Below are 16,450 nucleotides of genomic sequence, written 5' to 3' on the forward strand. Positions count from 1 at the left end.
GCAATATGTCAGGCCCGGCTAGTGTAACGTGATGAATTTTCTAGGAATGAACCACGTTTTTTATATAGATTTTTAATAATTATATTATTTTATACATATACAGATACAACAGAAAATGATAGGAATGAAAACTATATACCAAGCAAGGAAGAACAAAATCGCAGCAATTGTAATGATATCTTACTAATATTATAAACGCGAAATTTGTGAGTTTGGATCGATGTTTATTATTCCTTCACGCAAAAACTACTGAATGGATTTTGATGAAACTTTGCAGTAATATAGCTTATACATTAGATTAACACATAGGCTGTAATTAAAAGAGATGTTATGTAAAATTAAAAATATGCACACATCGCAGTTGCAAATAGTTAGACTACGTGGCTGGTCATATAACCTATATTGTTACGTAACTGAATTGGTAAACAATCTGACGGCCCGCCTGATGGTAAGTGGTACAATCGCCAATACCTACATAATAATAAGAAAAACTCAGGACAATATACACAGCGCCATCTAGTCTCGAATTAAGCAAAGTGTTTTTTTGTACAATACGGGACAAACGAGCATGCGGCTCACCTGATGGTAAGTGATTACCGCCGCCCATGAGCACCCGCAACACCAGGGGAATTGCAAGTACGTTGTCAGCCTTTTAAAAAGGAATAAGCTCTTTTCTTGAAGGTTTCAATATCGTATCGGTTCGGAAATACCATTGCTGGAAGGTGATTCCACAATGTGGTTGTGCGAGACAAAAAGTTTCTAGAAAACCGCACTGTGGAGGACCGCCATTCATCCAGATGATCAGGATGATATTTTAGTTTCTGGCGGGTGATACGGTGGTGAAACTCAGCCGCTGGTATTAATCCGAACAATTCCTCTGAACACTCCCCGTGATATATGTAAGTTTGTTATAGATACTAGACAACTGATACAAATATTCATTCATTCATATATTTAATATGTTTCTATTGTAAATACATAATATAATGTACATAGAAAATAGCCGAACCGAAACAATCATACTTTTTAATATAAATGTTTGTACTGTGCGAGGAATAGAACCCGCGACTATCCGAACTATGCAGTATGCTAAACCGCTAGACCATCGAGGTCGTCTTTTGAGAGTATCTAAATATGTTTTTTTTTCTTTTTCTTTAGATGTTCAACCGGATATGAAAAGTGTACATATATCTGAAAAAACTTACAGCGGACCGCCGGTAGTGAAATATCCCGATCATTATTATGATGATGTCTAAATCTTAAAACAATTGTTTTATTGACTACCTCTTAATTACATGAGTTTCGAACAGTTAAATAATAATAATCTCAGGACAATTCACACAGCGCCATCTAGATCGCTTATATTATGGGTACTAGATAATTGATACAAATATATAATATTTTTTTCGTAAATACATACATAATATACATAGAAAACACCTAGATCGATACAAACAATTATAGTCGTACAAATTTTTGTGCCGTGCGAGGAATCGAACGCGCGACCGTCGGATGTAAGGCGGTGATTTAAACCGCTAGCCCACCGAGGCCATCAAATGAAGTATGGTAGTAATTTATTTAACGATTTCGATGGTTAATATAAATATTTGGTACCATGTCAGGTCGACCTCCACGTGGTCAGCCTGGAAACCATAGTTATTAATTACTGGTGAATTGGTCATTTGGGCTAACTGATCTGACATGCTCATTCTATCATCCTCCATTGGTGCCTCGTTAGCTTAGGTGGGTGAAAGAAAGAAAGAAAGAAAGAAAGAAAGAAAGAAAGAAAGAAAGAAAGAAAGAAAAAATATTTTTTCAGTGCTTTTCAATAATGTGAGTGCACCATTTTTATATACCTATTTATTATCATCCATACAGAACAAAGAAGAGAAAAGAAGTAAATCTCTGTTCTGCGATCATGTATTAGAAAAGAAATATATAAACATTCGTACCTTCATAAAAAAAAACTTGTGTATAAATTTGTATTACTGTCTGACTGGTGATAGAAACATCAATAACAAACAAATAAATTTGATAATAGGTGGCAAACTTATATGGTATATAACCCTACTGTCTTATTAACAACTTAATATTGCTTCCTTAATATTTAAAACGGCTCTATAAATACTATATGGTTGTAGCCCATTCAATCATAAACATATCTCCTTTGGAAAGTATACACTCTGCCGTGAGGGGATAAAAACCATCGCTCCTAAGAATATCCTTCAATTCTTATCCCTGACGGGTCTAGGTAGATCGCTGTGCTACAGGTCTAAAGCACCTGACAATAGCCCAAATCCACTAATAAAAAAAACTACATATCCTAGTACTTACTGGTTGTGAGGTGGGGCCGGGCGGTACGTAAGTAGGGCCTGGGGTCGGTCTGGGGCCTGGGGTCGGCCCCGGGGGTACGTAGGGTCTGCTCGGGGTCGGTCTCCCGGGGCTCGGTGTTGGATACTGTAAAATAATGACATAAATTAGTATTGGATTATTTAGATTAATTTTATTATATTTTAATTATTTGTGCTTTATTTATATCTTTATTATGTTATATACCTATTTAATTTATTTTTATAGGAAATATGTATTCAACATATCGCAGGCCTCTTACTTGTTATTTATTTCATATAACATTTATTCAAAAGAACAACACACAAGTTTCTTGCTCGTTCTTCTTGTGATGAGTCTGCATTCCGAATGAATGGTAGAATAAAAAATATGACTATTCAGAAGTGCTTGTATTGTGTTTATTTGAATAGAGAATATTTCTATTTTTATTACGTTAATGGTAAATGGCCTTATATACATGAGTAGCACTACGGATATCACGTTATCACGATACCCGTGATACCACTAATGGGTTCAATTTCAGAGGATTAAGATGTCATGCCTCTTATCATTTAATTTATATTGCTCTATCTCTTATTATAAACGTAATATCTCCTTTCGAAAGTTTTCACTCTATCCTGATGAGATAAAAACCATCGCTAAAAATAAGAATATCCTAACCCTAAGCCTAAGAAACCCTAACCCTAAGAATATCCTTTAATACTTATCCTTGACGGACCTAGGTAACAAACTCTGAAAAAGGGCGAGCACAATAGATCTATGTAGGTCGCAGTGCTACAGATCCAAACACTTGACTATGAAAAAAAAAATATCCTGTAATTTCACTGCTTTATTTTAGTCTACAATACAAACACAGCTTACAAATTACATCGCGTGACTGTAAATACATTAGACACAGTTAATTTTAAACTTTCGTGTTTAATATACATTATTTAAATTTATTTGTTTATTTGTCATAAAATTATTCGCATTAGACATAGATACCCACGCATACAAATTTATACAAAGTGTACCTTGAAAAAAAAATATAATAACACTTTACACCCACATAAGCTATTAAATTCTAAATAAATTTACTATGATTGGCATACACATGTAACAATTACGCTTCCTTCCTTAATCGGCTTTATATAATAACATATATAATGTACATACACCCATATCGCCGCCATGTTTGTTTTTATAACTTCAAACTCGCAATTACCGCCAACAATGCACTTCTAACCTTGCACGTTTATTTAACAAACTATTCAAATGTCAAAATAATTTAACTGTTAAAATATTGCTGCGAAATTATTGGCCGTGAAATGTTAAGGTGTATGACCATTATAATAATTGAAGTTATATTTTTAGTTTATGGTTTGAATTCTCCGTTGGAAATTAGTTTCGTATCAGATGTTTTGTAATCTTGAAATAGCGCCATCTAGTTATTGCCCTTACAACTAACATTGTTTATCTATACATCTATACATATAAATAAAATTGTAGTGTTTTTTTGTAATATTAAACAGCCGTTTTTTACTACATGCATATAAATATAAATACAGTACATACACCAATATAACATTTTCTACAATTTTTGTCTGTCTATCTGTCTGTCTGTTTGTTCCGTTGTATAGAGTAGTGCTTTTATTATTTATTTTATTTTATTTATACTCTTTATTGCAGCAATTACAGAACAAAAAAAAACAATTAAAATAGAATTAAATATTTATTTAGAATATATAGTAAATTTGACTAAATATTCAGGTAACATAATATTAAGTCATTATAATATGAGTACATTTCAAGTTTTTACGCCAAATTTAATAGCAAATTAGTTACGATTTGACAAAATACGTATAGTGCCTGTGTTAGTTGAACGGCAAATGCGTAAATCAAAGAGAAAAGTAAATATACCAAAGGGAGTAAATAAATAATGTATAATATGAATATTGTAATGCGGTCCCTGACGGGTCTAGGTAGCGAACTCTGAAAAAGGGCGAGCACAATAGATCTATGTAGGTCGCAGTGCTACATATACTACAAAAACCAAATAAAAAGAATGCGATAATTTTGCTGGAGCGTGAATGACATAAGTGAACAGGCAATAAAGAATGTGTTGCCATATCTTTGGAACTATTTACACTAGAAATATCATTGTTTTGTTAGTTAGTGAGTGAAAAATCTAGTTTCAGAATCATGAAAAAAACATTTTTGGGTTTAATGATAATATCCAATTATTTGTGACGTGCGATATGTAGAATTGCAAATCATGAGACTGGTCTTCCGCACCCCTTAGGGTGGTGAAGATTGGAAAAAAAAAACGATAAAAAACTTTCCTTTTTTATTTTCTTTATTTTTAATTTCATTATATAATTTATTTTTAATCAATTATACCTATAAATAAACGTATGTTTTAAGAAATCGAACCTGCTACCAGTATAAGTATATTATAAGCATCATCTTCATCATCAACCACCGAGACGTGATGTTTATGCCTTTTACTTCGCCATATTTTCTTATGGGTGATAATGTAATGTGTTATCGGTTTACGCTGGCGGGGCACCAGGGGTGGACGAATAATATGAGCATGAGGTCGGGTCAGTTAGCCCATTGTGGCAAATTCACTAGGAATTGGATGGTTTCCAGGGACAACCGCGTGGAGATCAACCTGACATGGTACATTGCTAGCAATGGGGTTGTCAATCCCCAACATTAACAACTCCCTTCACCCCTACTTCGCCATATTACCTATACCATTATTATTATAATTACATATATTAATAATTTGCATTTTTCTTCATAGTAATAATTGTTAAATAATAATATATAAATAATAATGATTTCAAATTAGGTTCTATTATTTTGGAAACTTTCCAGAGGGGACTTTTTTTGTTATGGGTAAGTAAGATTTAAGTCTAAATGTTGTGTTTATTGACGCGTAATTTTTTTGAAGGCAATATACAAATGGTTCCCAACCTTTTTAGTGCCATGCCCCTAATAAATATCTTAGCCTTTTAGAAATACATATGTAGTTTTTAGGACGATATCATTAGGAAATTACTATTGTAACTTTAATTGTAAGTTATTTATATTATTAACCGGGTCTTAACACGAACTAATTTCATGGCAAATAAAGGTTAAAAATAGCTAGTGTAATTGTAAGTTTTCAAAACATACAATGAAATTTATAGTCATAATTTTAATATAGAGTCCATATTCTTAATTGCCCCCCTTGACAGCAAAATTAAATCAACGTGGGCCCATGCCTGACGTGATCGTTTATTCTTTGACAGGTTTTGATAGACAGACATTGGTTTATTTATGTCATTTAATGGGCAGGAAATTTAAAAAAATCTTAAAGCTATTTATTGAGAAAACGTTAGTTTAAAAGGTAAGTATTATCGGATGAACAAATTTTATATAGCTAGTGAAGCTTTTAAGTAAGACTGACTCTTGGCACGTTTTTTTTTCATTCACCTTAATTATCAACAATAATCAACATCACAACCGGCCCGCTCGACTACACAAGTTTTCGCAGAGTTTTCAAAAACGGGACAATTTTGCGTCCCAGAGTTCATTTTGGGGACACCGGAACTCGTAATTATTAAAAGGGATAGTCCCGTTTGAAATGGGACGTCTGGTGTCGCCCATGGCCGACATGTCTGCCACAGTGGGTCGTGGGCCCCACTTTGAGAAACATTGCATTAGACAGATTCAAGGTAAAACAATTGTTTGACGAGACGTTTTAGATTATTTGATAATGTTTTTATTGTTTTAAAGATTACTGTTGAGAAATAATTGTTATAGTCTTTTAATTGCATTGGGAATGTTTATGTAAATCTTATAGTGTAATACATTCACTATCCATACCAAAATACCTCGGTGGGTTAGCGGTTAAGTACATCGCTTTATTTCCGATGGTTGCGGGTTCGATTCCTCGTATGGTCCAAACATTTGTATTCATGAGTATGATTGCTTGTATCGGTCTGGGTGTTTAATTCAAACGAAGGTCATTTGTATTATAAAAAGTTAGTCTTTGTTTGGGAGAAATACATGTCAATAAAAATAAATTTGTTTTGATACAAACCTACATTTATTAATACTTATACTTCATTGATTTTGTGTTAATGCGTGTTAAATGTACACTTGCATGTCATTTGAGTATAATCTATATAAATCGGTAATTGATACCAGTTTTCGATTGTGCCACATCCCTATTTAGGGAATAGCAAGAAGCTGGCAACATTGGTAATGTCAAATTTATCTCTGTGATAAAAAAAACAGACTAATGTTTTTTTGTACTGTCGGAATAATAATAATAATAATAAATAATCCTGGACAATTAATACAGCGCCATCTAGTTCCACGATAAGCAGAGCTATGTAGTGTGTTATGGGTACTAGACAACTGATATAATTACTTTTTTTGTAAATACATATAGCAAATACCCAGATCGGAGAGAAGAGGATTGTTAGTAATGTGGACTGATGATCCCATTACTAACAATGTACCATGTCAGGTAGCGAACTTTGAAAAAGAGCGAGCACAATAGATCTATGTAGGTCGCAGTGCTACAGGTGCTACAAACATCTGACAATAGGGGGAAATGGGATTGTTAGTAATGTGGACTAATGATCTCATTGCTAGCAATGTACCATGTCAGATCGACCTCCACGCGGTTCCCCCTGGAAACCATCGTGATAAATTTCCGGTGAATTTGTCACGTTGGGCTAACTGATCTGACCTCATGTTCATCTTATCATCCTCTATTGGTGCTCCACCAGCGTAAACCGTTAGCGCAGGTGGGTGTAAAATTCCACTATTATCTACTAAAAAAAAAAAAATACCCAGATCGGTACAAACAATCATACTCGTAAATACATTGCATTGTGTGAGAAATCGAACCCATAACCATCGGATGTAAAGCGGTATGCTCAACTGCTAGACCACCGTGGCTGTCAAATTATTACTTTGCTAGTATCACAGATAACATATATAATTAAAGATAATAAAAAGGTGCAAGACGGTGCAATCCACTGTCATTGGATCAAAAATAATTTCTAGAATTAACTATCCCTACAAGATCGCCTTGTGATCTTCATGAGATGAAATTAAACTGACATTTTAAATGGACTTACTGATATTCCGTTGTTATTCGTCGGGAAGGGCACTTTTGGGGGTTCATAATTGTACCCCTTGCTGGGGGGTAGGTATTCGTTTGCTCCCGTTGCCATAGCAACCACGGTTGATGCCACAAGACAGCAAAGCCACCTCTGAAACAACATAGTATTTACAATATATATAATATTTTATATTGAAAAATAAATATAATAATAATATGGGGCCCTGAACCCCGGCCGACTGTGCTTCTGCCGGGGTATGTTGCCATCTCCTCTCCTTAAGAGGGGAGATGAGAATTTTTGGATAATAATAATAATAATAATCTCAGGACAATTCACACAGCGCCATCTAGACCTAAATTAAGCTAGCTAAAGCTTGTGTTATAGGTACTAGACAACTGATACAAATACATAGATATTTTTTCCGTAAATACATACATATTATACATAGAAAACAGCCAGGCCGATACAAACAATCATACTCATGAATACAAATATTTGTGCCGTGCGAGGAATCGAACCTGCGACCATCGGACGTAAAGCGGTGTGCTAGACCGCTAGACCACCAAGGTCGTCCAATGTACATATAAATCAATATGTATATATAAACTCTCTTACAATAAAATAGAAGAGAATTCTATTCTATTCTATTCTAAATTCCCTTCCTCCGACTAAACTTCCTCTGATCAAATTGAAATGGTGATCGAAATTACGACGGCCTAAGCCCACGTTCGTACCCCTACGGTGCCATCAGACTAAAGTCGAATCTGTCAGGCAGGAGTTGGTATTCAGCCGCTCCATAAGTCCTTCCTTTGGTTTGGAGTGCCATCTACACTCGCGCCCTATCGTCCGATGAAGCTCTAAAGGCCAGCTGCGGCCAACAGCGTTATAGTAGTCCGAAAAAAAGTGTCCGTTGTCTGTTTGCTTAGATCTTTTAAACTGCGCAACGGATTTTAATGCAGTTTTTAGTAATAGACAGAGTGATTCGAGAGGAAGGTTTGTGTATAATACTTGTAGACCCGTGCGAAGCCAGGTAGGTAGATGTATACCGTCTCTACCCCCGTCCTCAGGGGCCCTCCAAAGGACTGACAATTTATCTCACACATTTATTCTAAAAATGTTTTTTGTTAAATCTTTTCTGTGTTTTGTTAATATGTTTTTTTCTTAAATCTAATGAGCTTTATATTTTACTTTCCAAAAGGGCTCTGAATTCTTGTGTGCCCAAGGGCCCCAGCCTGTTTAAGATGGCGGTGTGGTAGATAGTTAAATATAAGTAGAGTTACTAAGTATTCTTTTATAACCGTATGCATTATTCGTTTGACCCCGGTTTTTCTCGTTACCGTCGCTATAATTCAAACTTGTATGAATAGGGTTGTCACTTTTAATTGTCTTTTAATATTTTTTATTTATGTAACATAGTTTACTTTTCTCCTAATATGCTTTAGTTATTTTAGTCTTCCAGATATATTAAACATAATAATAATAATAATAACCCTGAACATTTCACACAACACCAATTAGTTCCATGTTAAGCAGAGCTTGAATTATGGTAACTGATATTGGTATAGAAATACTTTTTTATTATATATATATTATATATAAAACACCCAGACCAATACAAACTATCATACTCTTGAATACATAAATTTCCATCATGCATGGAATCGAACCTGCGACTATCGAAATTAAGGCTGAGTGCTAAATCGCTTGATCATTGCAATCAGTGAAGTGTATAAGCGGATGAAAGTGTGTAAGGATGAATGTACTTAGTAAGACATACAAATGTCTTACTAAGTGCATTCATCACTCAAAACATACCCAAATATATACTTGTAACATACACTCAATTGTCGTACCTAAAAAGCGCCAACCTAATAAGTGACCTATAAAATTTATTATTCTAACTTTCGGTGCTAACCCTACATGTGACGGGCGAGTGAACGCGCCATACAAAACGGAGTAGGCAAATTTTGCATACAATACTTTATGGGAAATTGTACCGACTACAAAAAAGTCGTATCCGCTATAATATATCGCGTGTCATATTCGCACAATAGAGTCGATACCTAATAGCCTACTCAGCACAGTGGTTTAGTAATTACACTCGAATAAAGTGGTAGTGAGTTTGAAACTCAGTTTTTTAATAATTTTATCTCAGTGCAATTCACACAGCGCCATCTAAATCCAAACGAAGCAGTACTTATGTACCCATAATACTAGACAACTAATATAAGAACATAAATATTTTTTGAAAATACATACATAATATACATAGATACCACCCAGGCTAATAGAAAGCATATTTCCTATGAATATATTTTTACTGTATGAGGAATCGAACTCACGATCATTGGAAGATATAGTTTTGTATGTAAGGTTATTATGGTATGACAGTTTTTTTTGGATTACTTTAGTGCTGTTGGCTGTAGCACAGATAACATATTATTACATGCTGTAGTTAGCCTTTACGGCTTCACCGGGCGATATGGGGCGAGTGCAGATGGTACTCCAAACTCGCGGAAGGACTTATGGAGCGGCTGAAGGCCAACTTCCGCCTGACGGATACGACTTTAATCTGAGGGCACCTCTAGGACTTCGAACCTTGTCTCAGGCCGTCGTAATTTCGATCTCCGTTTGAATCGGGGGATCGATCGAAGGAGAAGTGTATACGATCAAAGTGTAAAGTAGTGTAGTGTAAAGGTAACATGCGCCTGCGCACAGTACCTCATGCATTACGACACATCACAATGCACTGCATCAATAGTGCAAGGCCGGAGTTCGATGCCACTCGCTCCACACTGCGACTTGTTGCTTACAATACTAATATAGCTATCAATGATCGTGTTATATATCTGTCTTATATGATGACGTGATACATGATATGCTTAGCTGTTTAACTCTCTAGTCAGTGTTTATTTATTTTATTCGTTTACTCATTTATTTATTAATTGCTCACACTTTTGTATAATTATCTTTATTTATTAATGTAACAAGTGCAATAAAATATATTTATTTCATTCATTCAGAACAACACACAAGTTTTTTGCTCGTTCTTCTTGTGATGAGACAGCTTTATGAATGAGCGGTAGATAAAAAAAAAATGTTATGACTATTAAAAGATGCTGAAATTAAGTTTATTTGAATAAATGATTTTATTTTTAATTCTATTTTATTCATTTACTATAATACGAGTATACTATAATACTGATAGAGATATTCAGTGGATTACATATATAGTAGTAAATATAATTTATTTCGTTCCGATTGCAGTTGCACGTTACACACAAACTGTTACTTAGCAACAATACTTATTTTAAATGTGATGGATTATACTTTTTCTACTTCAATCAATGTGCCTAATACGGTCCCTTAATCCATTACATTTAAGACATTCTACATCTCTACATTTAAATAACATACATAATATAAAACAATATACAGAAGAGTAAACAATAGAACTACTAGCAAAAAACATATCCAAAATTAAATCTGTTAAAATACTAACAATTTCTGTTGGACCTATACCGCCCATAACCTGATAGAGATATTCAGTGGATTACGTATACAGTTGTAAATATAATTTATTTCGTTCCGATTGCAGTTGCACGTTACACACAAACTGTTACTTAGCAACAATACTTATTTTAAATATGATGGATTATACTTTTTCTACTTCAATCAATGTGCCTAATAAATACGAGCTCTGCTTAGTTTGGAACTAGATGGCGCTGTGTGAATTATCCTGAGATATTATATATCGACACGTAATTGGACGAATAAAATTGGAGTACCTCTTTGTAATATTGAAATAACCGTTTTTTACTACATGCATACAAATACGGTACATACACGAAATTGATATTTCTTACCATTTTTGTCTGTCTGTCTGTTTGTGCCGGCTAATCTCTGAAATGTCTGGACAGATTTTGACGGGACTTATTGGCAGGTAGCTGATGTAATAAGGAGTAACATAGGCTACATTTATTTTAGAAAAATAAAGTTATATTCCACGTGGACGGAGTCGCGAGCTCAGAATATACCAACTTTAGTAAAGTACAATACAATTCCTGAATAAAATCGATTTAACAGGAACGGTTCTCGTTGATGTCTTTTGTAGGCAACTGTAGTTTTAATATCGTCAATTAAATAGAAAAATGTCATTTTTCAAAATTAGAAGCTATTATTGCCTCGTTTTATATAAGTCAATTACATTAACCACGCCGTCTTAATCACTATCTAAATACTTATAAAATTTCTGTGTAAATTTAAAACTTTAAAGGAAAAAAGAATTTAAATAAATTATAAAATAAAAAAACTTTACACAATGATATGAAAAAAAAATATGATTTTTCAAGAGAAATATATATTTATAGTTATTTTTCTAGCGCAATAGTGGAATTTAAGACTACCTAGAAGTCAATTAACGCTATATACATATACATATATAGGTATATAGTTTGGTAATGAATAATTCTATTCTAACGAATGATAAAAATACTTAATTTCAGACATCAGATTATACAAAATATTCTATTTCTTATGACATAGTATGTACGAATTTTTAGATACATACTAACTAAATAACTAAATTGAAATATCTAATAAAATGCCTCAACTATCAGAAATCCATAAATCCTTTTGTATAAATTATAGAAACCATTTATTAACCTATTACAAACTTATTTTTTATAGTACAAAAATTGTAAATAATATCTAAAATAATATATAAGCATGTACCTATTTTAGATAATATTATATCTATCAACTTAAAACTAATTACTTTATGAAATGACTAGCTGACCCGCGCAACGTCGTCTGCATAACGCCTGACATTTATCATTATATTTCGACCAATTTATATAATATAAATTATAGCCTATATGTAGTTTATTTATATATTAAAACTTTACTGCACAGATACACAAATAAAGGTGCACCTGGCGGACTCAACACCTAGAGGATTTGTTATTGTGATTTATAAGTTACCGCCTCGGCTCGCACGGGTGCATTGCTGATACTAAATATACATACTACAGAATGTCCTTATAAACAACGTTTACAGCTTTTTGTCATTAGACAGTACAAACATGTTTTGTTTAGCGCCGCCGGCCTGGCCGGTACCGCCACACCGCTATGTCGCTGCATTTTAAATGTTGCCCAATTTACACTCAACCCGAGTGGGCAGGGAAGTGAGCAGCGCGAGAGTGTAAACACGAGTGGAAGCACTTCCCATGCCATTGCCGCTGCCACTCGCGCTGCCCGGCGCTCCCTCGATTGTCGGTTTTTCGTGCGCGAGTCAAAGGACTGGAAACGCGAGTGGCAGCGTGTTTTTACATTCAGCCCTCTCTCTCAGTTTTCGCCCGGCAATATTTCCGGCAGCGCGAGTGGCAGCGGTTAAATGTAAACGTAGCAAATATCTTCAGATATATTTATTTAAATTACATGCTGTAATGTATAGCCATTATCTAAATTAAATTATCTAAATTAAATTGACAATGTATTTAAGGTAGTTAATTGGATAAAAATTATGCTTAAAATCACTTTGTAAATAAGCCATTTTTTCCCATAAAATGTAAAGGATAAAAAATGGTTATTGTGGGTTATCCTTAAGAGATAGACATATACCATCGCAGACTTTTTTGTTGACCTTTTTTAGGTGTACAATACTGTAGTACATTATTTTGATATATCTCGTGGTTCAGCCAGCGTTTGCAATGTAAGCGCTAATAAATGTATTTATTTACAACATCACATTAGAAACCTCTAAATTTATCAGTGTTTCTCTACAATATTATGCATGTAATATACATATAAACCTTCCTCTTTATTAAAAAAACCGCTTCAAAATCCGTTGCGTAGTTTTAAAGATATAAGCATACATAGGGACAGACAGACATCGATAGCCACTTTGTTATATACTATGTAGTGATATTACTGTAAAGTTTCATCAAAATCAGCACAATAGTTTTGCGTGAAAGAGTAACAAACATCCAACATGAATGGATTCATCCCTACCATAAATTCTACGATTTGGTCAGGGTCTATAGATAGATGTAAATGCATAGATAAGTGTGTTGAAAGTTCAAACTAATTTACCTCGCAAACTCACCAGATAAAAATCAGATAGCAATCCTTACAAGAGCAAACATTTAGATAATCATTACAAAGTGCATCAATTGTAAATAATTGGCGAAAACTTAAAACAATAGCATTTCGCAAAGTTCAAATGGAATGATCGGGCGCATTGATCTTTTAAGTCATTGTTAGGCGGCTAATGATACGGTTTATTATGAACCTTCTTTTAAACACAATATGACATATATTTCGTTGTTTTATTATTTTTTTATAACGACTGAACTATCTTACGAACCAAATTTGTTACATTTTTCTCTGTCTGTTTCATTTTTTATTAACGACCCGGGTTAAGATCGCAGTCTGCAAGTATTCTAGTAATCTTTGTTTAAATATAATAAGATATTCGGAGTATATAAGTCAGGGTTCCTTAGAATGGAAATAACGTTAATTAGAAATAATAATAATAATATAACAGGACAATGAGACTTTCAGAATGAGCGGCGGATTAAAATAAGTATGACTGTATAAGTCCGAGGTTGTTGAATAAAAATACTGTATTTAACAATATTATTTATGTCTATTTCCCACCATATTTGATTCAAGAATAAACATATTTTCTTTTTATAATTATATGGCAACGGAAAAACCATATACAGCCTTAACCATATACAACACTGACTATTGAAAAGTCCTTAAATTTAAGTTTATTTAATAAATAATTTTCTATTCTATTCTATTCATCTAGTCTCATGCTTAGAGCATAGGTACTAGACAAGTGTTGGAGATACATAGACACATTATTTTCTAAAAACATACATAATATGCATAGAAAACACGCAAGCCGATACAAACAATCAATCTCGTAAATACAAAAATTTGTACCGTGAGAGGAGTCGAACCTGCGACCATCGGATATATAGATTTTTTTAAATACATACATATTATACATAGAAAACACTCAGACCGATACAAATAATAATACTCATGAATACAAATGCTTGTGCCGTGCGAGGAATCGAACCCGCGACCATCGGAAGTAAAGCAGTATGCCAAACCGCTAGACCACCGAGGCCGTCATATAAGTGTCATGTATATTATATTCGTATTCATGGTATTTATTTAAATTCAATATTTATTATGACGATACAACACGAATATGACATTTGTGTACGCGCCTATATTTACATTCATTGTTATCAATGTAATAAATTACAACAAGATATCGCGTACAAATATATAAATATATAATCGCGTATATATACTTGTTTGATGTTCCATGGAAAAGAACAGAGCTGGCCAGACAGGCTCCTATTTCTCTGACATTGAGTCTACTCAACGGTGTAGTCGCTTTCCAGATCTAGACATATTTACTTGTAATTTGCTCGAGTTTCGTAGGATGGCAGTAGATTATATATGTAGTATATTAAATTAAAATTAGGTATTATTTTCCTTTTGTTTCCTTGTTTAATTAGTGTGTATGTATTAGTAATTAGTGTTTATAATTGTGTGTAGCTGTATACAATCCTCCTAAGTGGGCACATTGGTAGACTGTAAAGCTGACTTAGTGTAACGTAAATAAATAAATAAATATTGAAATAACGGAAGCGCCACCTAGGCGGCTCAGTACAGACTACTGCCAATAGTTTCCCTTGCCGGGCCTGTGGTAGGCCATGCCGTTCTCGTATCGGTTTATACAACCACGAAAAAAGCTGTTCACGGACCATTACGCCATAAATCGTCTATAATAGACGCATAGGCCATTATATTATATTGAAATAATCAACTCTAATTAACGCTATATATCTTTACATAGTATATTATAAAAAGAAATTGTTTCTGCTGTCTGTTCGCTTAAATCTTTTAAACTATGCAACGGATTTTAATGCAGCTTTTAATTAAAATTAAAATTCAAAAATAATTTATTCAAATAAGATTTTTAGCCGCTTATGAACGTCAAGTTTTTTATATTACAATTTTTTCTAGCAATAGTTTAATTTTTCGGACTACTCTAATACTGTTGGCCGCAACTGGCATTTACAGCTTCACTGGACGATAGGGGACGAGTGCAGATGGCACTCCAACCCGCGGTAGGATCTATGGATTTCAAGCAATAGATAGAGTGATTAAGTTTTTTTTTCGGATTACTCTAATACTGTTGGCCGCAACTGGCATTTACTGCTTCACTGGACGATAGGGGACGAGTGCAGATGGCACTCCAACCCGCGGTAGGATCTATGGATTTCAAGCAATAGATTAAGTGATTAAGTTTTTTTTCGGATTACTCTAATACTGTTGGGCTCAGCTGGCCTTTACAGCTTCAATGGACGATAGGGGACGAGTGCAGATGGCACTCCAACCCGCGGTAGGATGTATGGATTTCAAGCAATAGATAGAGTGATTAAGTTTTTTTTCGGATTACTCTAATACTGTTGGCCACAACTGGCATTTACAGCTTCACTGGACGATAGGGGACGAGTGCAGATGGCACTCCAACCCGCGGTAGGATCTATAGATTTCAAGCAATAGATAGAGTGATTAAGTTTTTTTTTCGGATTACTCCAATACTGTTGGGATCAGCTGGTCTTTACAGCTTCACTGGACGATAGGGGACGAGTGCAGATGGCACTCCAACCCGCGGTAGAATCTATGGATTTCAAGCAATAGATAGAGTGATTAAGTTTTTTTTTCGGATTACTCTAATACTGTTGACCTTATCTGGCATTTACAGCTTCACTGGACGATAGGATACGAGTGCAGATGGCACTCCAACCCGCGGTAGGATCTATAGATTTCAAGCAATAGATAGAGTGATTAAGTTTTTTTTTCGGATTACTCTAATACTGTAGGCCGCAACTGGCATTTACAGCTTCACTGGACGATAGGGGACGAGTGCAGATGGCACTCCAACCCGCGGTAGGATC

General features: G+C 34.4%; 1 protein-coding gene across 2 annotated transcripts in view; it reads right to left on the reverse strand.

Annotated features, from left to right (window-relative positions):
• The window catches only part of LOC131848635 (pro-resilin-like), a 47,610-nt gene that overhangs the window by 8,663 nt on the left and 22,497 nt on the right, over positions 1-16,450 (reverse strand). For both annotated transcript variants that reach the window (XM_059198559.1, XM_059198566.1), the window contains exons 3-4: positions 7,473-7,607; positions 2,335-2,457 (exon numbers count right to left, since the gene is read on the reverse strand). In XM_059198559.1, coding sequence (XP_059054542.1) covers positions 2,335-2,457; positions 7,473-7,607 — 258 coding nt within the window. The remainder of the gene's footprint in view (positions 1-2,334; positions 2,458-7,472; positions 7,608-16,450) is intronic.

The sequence above is a fragment of the Achroia grisella genome, unplaced genomic scaffold (genome assembly GCF_030625045.1).
Source record: "Achroia grisella isolate CSIRO2021 unplaced genomic scaffold, CSIRO_AGI_Agris_v1 utg1090, whole genome shotgun sequence".
Lineage (NCBI taxonomy): Eukaryota > Metazoa > Arthropoda > Insecta > Lepidoptera > Pyralidae > Achroia > Achroia grisella.